This window comes from Phaethon lepturus, unplaced genomic scaffold, assembly GCF_000687285.1.
Source record: "Phaethon lepturus isolate BGI_N335 unplaced genomic scaffold, ASM68728v1 scaffold46812, whole genome shotgun sequence".
NCBI lineage: Eukaryota > Metazoa > Chordata > Aves > Phaethontiformes > Phaethontidae > Phaethon > Phaethon lepturus.
In genome coordinates this window covers 16,406-28,202 of record NW_010526570.1, presented here as the reverse complement: position 1 = coordinate 28,202, position 11,797 = coordinate 16,406, and the positions used below count along the sequence as shown (strand labels likewise).

General features: G+C 39.3%; 1 protein-coding gene across 1 annotated transcript in view; it reads left to right on the top strand.

The window, feature by feature from the left end:
- ACER3 (alkaline ceramidase 3) overlaps window positions 1–8,078 on the top strand; it is a 27,145-nt gene extending 19,067 nt beyond the window's left edge. The window contains exons 6-9 of the mRNA XM_010283090.1: window positions 1,897–1,998; window positions 4,931–5,035; window positions 6,724–6,769; window positions 6,997–8,078. Of these exons, the coding sequence (XP_010281392.1) occupies window positions 1,897–1,998; window positions 4,931–5,035; window positions 6,724–6,769; window positions 6,997–7,050 (307 nt within the window). The 3' untranslated portion in view covers window positions 7,051–8,078. The remainder of the gene's footprint in view (window positions 1–1,896; window positions 1,999–4,930; window positions 5,036–6,723; window positions 6,770–6,996) is intronic.
- Window positions 8,079–11,797: the final 3,719 nt, after the last annotated feature.

Here is an 11,797-nt window from a genome sequence, read left to right as displayed (position 1 = left end):
CCTCCTCTGGCCCCGCTCCAGCAGGTCCATGTCTCTCCTGTGCCGAGGGCTCCAGAGCTGGACACAGCACTGCAGGGGGGTCTCACCAGGGTCTCGCCCTGCTGGCCACGCTTCTTGTGATGCAGTTTACTTCTGAATTTTAACTAAACGACTACTAATTTTAAATTAGTTCTGCTAGACAAGCTGTGCCAACCTGAAGGTACCCTTTCTTTTCTCTAAAAGTCATTCCCAAGTACGCTTTTGCCTTTACTTCCTCTCCGTTGCTAAAACACATTCCTGTCTTTCCACTGATAATGCTAGCACTTGTCCAAGCCTGTTTCAGCTTGTCTATCAACCCTGATTTCTGCTTAATTTGTTTCTTACTTCCTTAATATATATCAACTTCCTATCACTCTTATTTCTTAGTGCAGGGCTTGAAGTCGCTCTGAACTTTGAGTAAAAATCTCAAAGAACAGCACGTTATTCCTTCCAAGCTCCTACCTCCTCCTCCTACCCTCACTGTTTTTTGTGGCTCCTGCCTGTTTCCCTGACACTTCCCATCTCTTTCTTGGGTCTTCTTCCTTCCCAAGATTACAACTTGGCAAATGTTGTTCTCTGTTCACAGAGCATGTTCCCCATTAATAAGTGATGCCAGCCTCTCTCTCATTGCTTCACAAAACACCACTGTTTATTCCCTGAACAATTCCAGCTGTAATTACCTAATTACCAGCATGTATACCATACCATTTAGTGCCCTTTCATGTCCTGGGCTTGCTTATGTCTCTAGAGCACTGGGTTGGGAATATTACAGTGTAGTCTCTGCCATGTACCGCATGGTGCTCCATGCATTTATTAGACTAAACAAATAATAATTTTGCTAGTTTATATTGGCAGTACACTCATTGTGAACATGTACAGCTTGTATCTGGTTAGTTTGCCCTGTGGAAGAAGCTCTACCTGTCGTGTGTTGCATGTTTTCATTGCCAGTGCTCGCAGCTCTGAAACCTGTGCTGTGTATAACACGGTGGAGAAAAAGCAGCTCAGGAATGTGTTTTAACCCAGAATCTGAACTGTGCATTCATAATGCTTAAAAATAACTTGAACAGTATTTCATGGCAGCCTGTTAGGGTTGGAACTGGGTTTGCTTTTGGACTTGTCTTACTAGTGGGAAAGGAGCAAATGCTACCAGCTTCCATGTAGGAGATTTACAATTCCATGGTCCAACCTGAATGCAGACAGCAAGGGTAAATTTATTTATGATGCATTTTATTGCATCTTCTGTGTGTTTCCCATATCCTAAAGACATTGTTTTTTTTTTCTTCCAAAATGAAGTTGACATTTTTCCATCCCCGATAACACTCAGTGATAAAATAAAACATGACATTACTGTTTTCTAAAACCATACATTTGGTTAGTTGTTGGTCATGATGGTCTGTATTAACAAAAGACTACAGTCTTTTTGTTTGTTTGTTTGTTTTTAAGACCTTATTTAAACAAGTCCCCTGGTATAGGGGTATCATGTATTGGAAAAGAGCCTCTTCTTTTGAGAGAGTCCTGATTTGTAAAGATTTTAACTGAAATATTATACATGGGACTGAAGAATTAGTACCTTTTAGCCAACTTCAGTTTTCTGACTTACTTCTTGTGTTAGGAGAGAGCAGTATTTAGGGGAACAATTAGAAATATAGAAGTAAAACATTTAAAAGACCAGTCTCGGACAATGTGAATTCAGGCTAGAGGGGAGGAGGTAAAATACAATACTTAAAGAGATGAGATCTGAAGTTGATGTTTTTCCTTTTGGAAAAGAAAAATAAAACATTTTATTTGTATGTAATAGTACTATGTAGGTTACATAAAAGCTGCCTTAAAGAATCTTGAACTAAACTTTGCATTATTTCTCTCTCTCTGTCTCTCTAGGGTATACCCCTGGCTTAGAGGTCTAGGCTATACATCTTTAACTGTATTTTTAATGGGATTTTTTCTCTGGAATGTGGATAACATTTTCTGTGATAAATTGAGGTGAGTTCTTTCACTTTGTCCGGGTAGATCTTAATAGTCTTTTAGCATAAAGCTTTGTTTTTCCTGTGGTGTATATTCAAGTCCATTTCATGGTATGTATGGTACACTGCCTACAAAACATTCACAAAGGTTTTATCCAGTTTGCTCATGACTAGATTCAGCACTCAACAGTTTTTTAACTTTTTTTATCCATGAATAGATTAATTTTTAAAAAATAATTGATATTTCCCTTTAACTTCAATTTAAATTGAGAGAAAGTAATGTCACTGAAGTAATTTTGAGGATCTGTGGCTTACTGAAGCCTGCTATTCACACTTGATTTCATCTGAATTAGCTTTTTATTCTGCTTTTTTTAGTTTCTGCTCTTGCCATTTCCCAGGAAAATGTCAAAAGCGGTAGTTCTGCAGGTTAAAGAAATATCTGTTGCAATATATCTGTCACCAATAAACAACAGCTGTTTGAGCATCTTGGAAAGAACAGTAAGTCTGCGAGCCAATACACCGTACTTGGCTCTCACTGTTAGCTTGAAGTCTTCTGGCTTAGCACTCAGAGGAGGCTAGGAAAGACTTCGTCTCTGCTTAGTGTATTGCCAAATGGGGTAAAAAAGGCTTCTAGACAAAGCTTGTAGGAACCCACCATCTCATCATATGGCTAGGTATCAAGAAAGAATAGTCCAACAGGTTGATCTGTTAATGCGTGTTCCTCTGGAACTGGACAACCATATCTTTCTTCCGCTTAGTTGTGATGCTTGTGTTCTGCCACAAGCTGGCTGAGACGGAAAGGTTGATGGCAGCATCCGGAAACTCCAGTCTTGACTATCTGATACCCTGTTACGCCGCTGAATCTGTGGTGTACAGAATTGATCTAGTAGGTTGCTTGTCAGGTTCAGATCATCGTGTGCTGTAAAGAAGTGTAGTGTTTTCCATCTGTCCCTTTTGGCTCTGTAGTCCTTGCACTAGGTTAGGCCAATTAAAAGTTAACTCCAACAGAGTTTTCTTGAAACTTTTTTAAAAAAATATAGGTGTACTGAATATAATACCTGGTGCCTCATCCCTAGAAACAGTTGATACAAATGGCATTGAAAAGTTATTTGCCAAACTAAGTGGGTGGGTATGCAGTGACTTTGCAAATATTGGCATCAGGGTTGATTTTTCCAGCTCCATCACATCACTGGTGAGATCATAACCCCCAATTCACTAAGCCTGCTGAGTTGCTGCAGGTCCATGGGGCTTTTGAACTTGTTCCTAGACTCAAAGATTACACCAGCTGCTGAAGCACTTTTTTCCATCCTCATTTTGCAAAGGTGTGTGTGGGGGAAATTAGCATACTTCCTGTAATACTTGTTTGGTTATGGTGTTGGAAAAAAATAAATATGCTTGTTTACTAGCTTTAATCGAATGTCTACAGAACGTTGAATTTCTCCATGTGGTATTATACCTTGAACCTTTGGAGAAAATATATTTCGGTTCCTTGTAATTTTTTTATTCTCTAAAGAGCTAACTTGTGAATCATCCACCTACCTGCTCTTTTTGGTTTTAGTGTTCAAAATTGTATTGTGGTTCAGGTTTTGTTTTTCCATATTTCATTAAATCTGGAGCTTATTTAAAAAAAAAAAAAAAAGCATCTACAGCACTCAGTTTCCCTGGTTGGATCCATGCCATTTTTTAATTTGAGTTTTGAGATTTTCTGCCATCCAAAGGCTTGGAGGCTGTGCTGGGGTGACAGTCTGTGTTTTCCACTATGTCATTCCCAGGCTGACTGAATAGAAGTTCTGTGTTCATATTTGTGACTGAGCAGCTCTGGAACCTAAAGCAGTAGCTCAGGGATTAGCCTTTAGTCAGGGGGACTGAACATAATAACATCAAGCAGTAAATAAGTATTACAGAAGCTGCAGATTTTTCTTCCTTAACATCTGTGATCATAGTTTTCTCTTTTTTTGTTTTGACTGAATGTGAAATAGAACTCAAAGAAAGAAGATGGGCAGATGCAAATATTTACTCCACCATCAATCAAACTAGGCGTTATCTGCAGAAGCCTGGTGAGCAGGAGAAATCAGGGCGATGCAGTTCCTTCCCTCTCTTGCTCTGTCTCCATCCCTTAGCCTCTTCCCAAGTAGCTCACACCTCATAACTGTGCAAAATACAAAGCATGTTGGCGAGTATTTCAGACCCTTTACTTCCATTGCTTCCTCACTAAACACCCAATTTGTCCCTGTTCTATAGTACAACAGAGAAAGACAAGCTAAGATTCCGTGGAGCTGGAGAATAGGTAGTGTGATTGCCAGATGAAAAGTGGTGATATCTGGTGGATCCCATTTCCTCTCTCAGACCTTAAACTCAGCATTTCATCCTATGGACAGTAGTTCACCAGGTTTTGGGGAGCAGAATGGTAGAAATCCTTTGGGACTGTGGAATGACATAAATATTCCCTGAAATTTGAGTTCAGAAGTAACTGAAGGTAGATTTAGACTAGGTACAAGGAAGACATTTTTCATGCTGAGGGTGATGAACCACTGGCCCAGGTTGCCTAGAGAGGTGGTAGATGCCCCATCCCTGGAATCATCGCAGGTCAGGCTGGATGGGGCTCTGAGCAACCTGTTGTAGTTGAAGATGTTCCTGCTCATGGCAGGGGGGTTGGACTAGATGGCCTTGAAAGGTCCCTTCCAACCCAAAGCATTGTATGATTCTGTGATCACTCATTGTATGAAGTGTGTGCTTTCTTTCAATGTGTAAGAAAACCACTTTGCTGATATCTTTCTATACTGGTGGTATAAGGTGTAATTGCTGAAAGCCTCTCTACATGAAGCCTCAGTCATGATGCACGTGCCTGAGATAAGGAAACAGTAATGTGTGATCTGACAGTCAAGCACTGCGATTTGAGATTGCTTAGCCTGAAAAAAAAACAAACACTGCATGGTGTTTCTTTCTTCCAGAGCACTACGAGAGAAGATGCCTCCTGTTGTGGGAGCTGTGACACAGTTTCATGCATGGTGGCATATTCTCACAGGCCTGGGCTCTTACCTTCATATCCTGCTAAGGTAGGAAATGTTTTCTAATTTGGATGTTCATAAAGCAGTCTTAAGAGTTTTCCCAGGTTCAGATTTCCTTCAAAAAGTTGTATCAGCCAGAAGAGCAGGAAAATTACTTCTTACTAAACTGGTGGGAGTTTTTCTTTCCTCTTTGCAACTGGTCTAAAAACTCTGTAGAAGTAATTTATATTCTTCAAAATGTAATCATTAATCTTTAAATAGTCGTGGTTCTTCAGGACAATGCAATTCGGAAATGGGAACCCTGTAACAGTTAAACTGCAACACTATTTGACAGTATATGAATTTCAAAATATAAGCTATTAATACCTTTCTGTTCTTGACCAGCAATCCTGAAGTACTTAAACATGTTTAATTTTAGAAGCGTAACTAATCTTTTTGATAGGCACTGTTGCTCCTGAAAACTAGCAGGCATCATGCTATAGAGCAGAAGGGTGATGGCTGAAGTGGTTGGAGCAAAGCTGTTCCCAGAAGTGCAGAATATTATGTTTACAAGGAGGCTTACATGAGACCATAAGTTAGCAAGTCTGCAGCCAGCAGATTTTTGTCTCTGTTTTTGCTCTATACCACCATCTAGTGGAACCATGGACAAAATCAGAATTTAAGCTGGAATCTGTCGTTTGTTCATTATGTAAGGAAATAATGTTTTACCACTTAACCGTTAAGAGAATGTCCATTTAACAGATACATGCTATGTAGCTGAGAGAACTTGATTACGTATCAGTTTTTGTACTTCTAACATAATATTCTCCTTTTTTGTCAGATATCAAAAGTAGCTGGTAAAAGGAAAATGCAAGGAAAATAAGTACAGTTCCAGTAGCTATTCTCATATATATAGTATATAGGTACATATATATATATGTGGATGTGGATCTATATGTACCTGTATATATATGCGTATCTATAAAATACAGCATGTTATGTGGAAAACAGCTGCTCCATTTTGGGTGGCACATTGTCTGCTGCCCTGAACAGCTTGAGATGATATTTTGAAGATGGTTCCTTACAGAAAGCAAGCTGATGCAGACAGCTCAGATAGCATAGGCAAGGTTTTACCAGCATTCTGCACAGCGAAAATTATTTGGGTTTGCATCCTGTAGCCCTTGGGGAATGTGCAGATGCCCGATTTGTCTGTCCTACCCCAATGAACTACATGCTTTTCCTGCAATAGTTTCCCTAGTATTTTCTCAGCCACACAGTGGCATCACCTATGTCCGCTTAAAAAATGAGGTCATACACAGAAAAGCATCTACTGGGGGGAGAGGCTGTATAAGAGCAAAAATGAGGTACGGAATCAAGCTATTCTGCTTCCCCACCCGCCGTTAACTTCTGCTCTATTTTGTGGTACACTGATTTAATTTCATCCTTGCAAAATGACAGGCTCTCGTCCCTGTTTATTCTTTTCTGTAGTGGAGAAAGAATTTACTTCTCCGGGTTTCTCTCTTTCTCCCCACATAGGTGATAGGGTAGATTTGTTTGCTAATCATAGTCTAGTGTGAGGGATTTACTGTAGGCTAATGTCTCCTATTTTGCATAAATCTAGGCAGAATGGGTAGTTTGGCAATCACAGAAGCAATTCTTTTCTAGTTGGAAAATAAAACTGGCATTAGTACATCATTATTATTTTATATGCTGTCTTATACATGAAATTTGAAGCACACTTTTCTCCTTTTCCTCAGTTTATACACAAGGACACTTTTCCTGAAACACAGGCCAAAGGTGAAGGTAAGCAAGCAATATTTTGTGTCCATTAATGCACTGCAGCCTTTGGATTCTCTTGTGCTTTGAACTTGCATCAGGGCTCACGGATTATGCCTGTTAGGGTACTATCTTTGATTTCTACTTACATCCCAAGAAATGCAGTTGAAACGATGGTTAACTGTTTTGTTTCTGTTCCCAGAGACATGATATTCCAGGAAATTTTTCTCCTGTTCCTATTTTTCTTTTAACAGTTTGTTTTTGGAATATGGCCTGTTCTTCTTGTGGAGCCTCCCAAGAAGCTTTGACTGAGACCAAGGCAGTCACATGCGATCACCTAGCCTGGCTGAATAAAGCGATTCAACAGTTATTATGGCTGAAGTGTCAATATTATGGATCAATTCAAGTACCGTTGCTATAAGAGGACTTCTCTGTGTCACTAGGCCAGCCGGCCAGAACAGAGCAGAGTTGGCACTCTAGGGAAATAATGTTTAGTACAGCTTTATTCTAAGTTGTTAAAACAAAGATTAAGACACAATATTTTTATGTATATATTGTATAGCTGATGATACTGAGCTAATATTTCGTGCTGGTCACAGAAAACTAACCATTTTTGAAGTGGATTGCATACGTTTTTCATTCAGTTGTTGTTCTTTCTGTGGTTTAAACTAATATTAGTAACTGAATGACAAAAACAGGCCATGGATGGCCAAGCTAAGCATTTGTGTGGCCTATAGTGAACTGAATGCTTAACCTGAACGACTTTAATCTTGCACTTTTATACAATTAATGAAGTATGTAATGATTGACTTAGGGCTTTATTCTACCTTGCTTTTCCACAGCCTCCTTTGCAATTTATATTTTAAGCAAAACGGTTGGGATACCTGTGCCATTTAGTTAATTTTGTACCAAGCTTCTGTTTTCTCTTTAGTCCCACTGAGGTACATCGTGGAGGGTGTTCCAGGGTGTGACTGGCAGAAGGCATTTAAGATGGTGCAGCATTATAGGGTTTCTGGTTTGTGTGTGGAAACTGAATTCCTAGCCTGTTTGACCAGTGTTCTATGAGGATATTGCAGAGTGACTGTATAAACACAAGAAACACTCTTATTTTTTTATAATTATTATTTACATGCCTCCCTTTTCTATCCTTACTTTTTACTCCCCATGTACCATTCATACTACAGATTGACAAACACCTTAGATGTGTGCTGGTTCGGCTTTGAATTCATCTCTTTCTCTTATTTTACCAGTCTTAAATATTAGTCTGTCTTTCAGAAGCATCTTCTTATTCAGAAATACTGAAGAAAGAGTAAAGAACAAGATTGATGTTGAGGATACCCCAAAATATAATTGGCAGCACTTTGATTGCTTTATCTTAATCTGTCTATCACATGGTTGCTCTGTGGAAAGTTGACCACCTTTTTAAAACCAAGCTTTGGAGATTAATGGGCGGGGACAAACCCTCTGGTTTCTGCAATTTTTATCTACCCAGCTGATGCAAGTTAATAAGTAAGCATAAAGAAAACATTGAACTAACACATTTTTTCAAAATATACCTCATATTGGAGGCTGTGATTTTGACTCTTCAGATCTTGGGGCAACTAACAGAGTCTGTCTCTGGGCTCCTAGCTGCCATGCTATGCAATTTTTTTCTGCTTTTGATGCTCTGAGGGATTTATCCTTCTTGCCATGAAGGAAAAAAGGGAAATTCTGAGGCTGATTGGAAATCCCATTCTGTATTGATTTAAAATGTGCCCAGGGCACCAAGGCACAGTAATGTAGCTGTAAAGCTGTCTCCCAGATCACTAAGTCCTGACTAGTGTGAGCTGAAACAGTAGGACTGATATCTGTATTGTACAACCAACACTGACTAAAACGGTCCCCTTTCTTTAGTATCTTTTTTCCTGTTTGCAGCTTAGCTGCATCCTCTGGGTCCATCGGTAACACTTCTACTGATGTGAATCTCCAAATAAAATCATGGCTTTTGTTATGTGACTGACCCTGGATTCTTGGGATCAAATAGACCCAAACTCAGGGCTAGAAAAAGATACCTAACCTTGAGTGACTTCAGTGAGGTGTACGCACGTGCTGATAGCAGTGCATTTCAACCTGTAATCAGCAAACCGCTATAAAGATTCTTGAATGAAGACTTGAAAACAGATTTGTTGTCAATAGGCTCCAGTTCCATAGAGAAGGTCAGCATCTGTGTTGGGAAATTTGAGTGATCTTCAGACTGAAAGAAGTTGGAGGAACTAGCACGGAGGTAGGAAAATGCTGTCTTGGATTGACTGTCTTTACAAAAAATATGCCTCCTGGATAATTACAGAGATTTGAGAACTGTTTTTAAAATGTAGCTTAAAAATAAGTGCCTGCCTGTTCACCTCCAGGCTTTCTCAAGCATGCTTCCGTACACTGTATCCAATTTTCTTACTAGTATGTTTACATGTTTTCATAAGTTACAGAATGAGTCCCAGAATAAGAGCAGTGCAGCAACGAGACCTGTCAACAGTCACTTGTGACATGAGCTAGGTATGGTATTATTTTTAAGAAAATGAACAAACCCTTTGTTTTAGTGGCCTTAGTTTTGTTACTGGAGGATCTGGGCACTCTGTTTGGTTTCCCTGTAATTGCAGGAACCAGAGTGTGCTAAAAAGGCACTTTCTTATCTCCGCAATGGTAAATTTTAAAGAAATTTGTTGATTCTTCTACACATTTGCAGCTAGGAAGCATATCTTTCTTTTCAGATCTTGTTGAATTAAATTGTCAGGCTTTAAAAAAAAAAGGCTGGAAAAGCCCTTTTTTTAACTTTATGCTGCTGTTAGCTTTTCATTCACATACCATTTGTCAGTGATGTTTTTATCTTGTAAAAAAATCATGCTAACAGGCTTCTTCCTTCAGTCCAAATGTCCAAAACAGGCACACCTCTACCACCCTTCCAGCAGCCTTTCTTTCAGGTTATGTTAGACCCTGAAGAATGTAATTTATGTGTGTATCCTTCTAAGCGTAAATAACCTAAAATTATGGGTGCTTTGGTTTCACTGCCTTACTGATCTTGTGAGTGATATCAAAAATGGCAAGCCAGTTCTAACTGCATGTCACTGAAATTCAGACTGCCTTTTCTAGTGCCTGGAAAGACATACATCCTTACACCTGTAATGTGTTAAATGTCTGTTAAATTGCATTTTATTTTTATCACTTGTATGACATGCTGATTTTTTTTCTACAAACCTTAGAGCAGCATATCCTGAACTTTTCTTGCACTACATCTTATAAGGTGGGTCATCTTTGATCCTATTTTTTTAGTAGGGTTCAGAGAGCAGCTACTTTAAAGGGAATTAGGGAAGTAGCAGGGGTCGTTTAGTATGAATTCTACAGGATGTGTTGGACAGAGTTGATAGCAATGAACTCTTATTCTTTAACATCCATGAAGAACCAGGAAATCTGCCACCTTACAACCATCGGCTTGGCACAGATCAGCAGCAAGTAGTCCTGCAGACCGTGAGCTGAAAGATTCTTCCTTGGAAATAAAAGAAAAACCTCAAAATTACTCTGCCAGTACAGATCAACACCATACCTTATGCCGTGAATCTAGATTTTCTGGACACAGCTCAAGACATGCATTATCCATTATCCTGAAGATAAGACATGATAAACAGAAATCTGCCATCAGGACAAATCTCATCCATGTTTTGAAGGTGGTGGTGTTAGCTAGCAGTATTAGTCATCTCCGGACTTCATTTTAATGCTTTTTCTTTTAGCACGAGGAAAATGTGCTTCCCGCAAGTGTTTAGAAGACTACCCCATAGTCAGAATTGGAATATGCAGTCTATCACTCGCCGATCTACCTCTGTCCTGAATTGTACAGTACTTGTGCCCTTAATGATATCTGCCTGAATGTGCAGACGTTTGAGCAGCCTGACTTAGACCATGCAGCCCCTGAGGTTGGCAACAGCATTGTATTGATCCGTGACTGACTCTATTCACTGTCTGGGAGCATCTGACTTGTTCGGTGCCTGTCGCTTTGAGGTTGTGCTCGGTCTGCTGCGCGTCTGCCTGCGGAAGTCTGGCTGCTTCAGAAAGAGATAGGAGTAGGAGGACTTTAATTCAGACAGGTGAAATGAAACCTTTTTGACAGTTAAGTTACATTTAAAGCTAAGATGCAAACAGTGTAACTTGTTTTACATGATTTTGGAAGAGATGTGATGGAAAATACTGTTTTATCATTAGTTTTAATTCTCTTTCTATCTAATATTGTTCTGTCTTGTTTGGCTGAAGGGAAATGGTATGGCAGCTGATGCTTTTGGCTGAAGTGCATTTGCTTCCAACACTTGGTTTCAAACAGCTGAATGAGTTTTTCAGCTAACTCCTTCATGTGAAACTCTTAGCAACAGAAAATCCCCCCAGTATCACCAGTGTTTCTTGCAGTCACTGCCACCTTGTTTAGTCTGCATTCAAGAAATTCGGTAATACTGGTTGGTTTGGTTTTTTTTAAACCTGTTTCTCTCTGTGGATATATTTTTGGCTTTTGATAGCAGGTGGTGAAACAATTCAGTGTAATACTTCTCAGTGGAAGACGAGCTCTAACGAAGCAGCACTGCTGTTTTCTTCAATAGACCTCAGAATCCAGGAACACACCTCAATTTTGGTGGAACATGTGCCCCATAATTTAAATTAACATATTCAAGTAAAAGAGTTGGTTTACTTTAAAGAAACCCCATTTGCACTTCACAGGTAGGCAGTGGGAGGCTTTAACTGCAAAGTACTGTTTAACTGTGAGACTTTAGTATGAAGATAAAGGTGGAATCTTTGTTACCCATAAGAAGTGAAAGCCAGGAGATTAAGAAATCTTACCTGGAAAGAGAATAACAAAAGATGAAGCACAGAATCCCGTAGTATTACATCAACCACCCTCCTGATGATACTGCACTTTAGATACTTATGTAACGTTGAATGTTTTGCTATTTATACATTTAACTTTCCATGCTGACTCTTCACTCTTTACCATAGAAATGACGTAGACTCTGTTACATTCTGTTCTTTGTAGATTATTCAGAT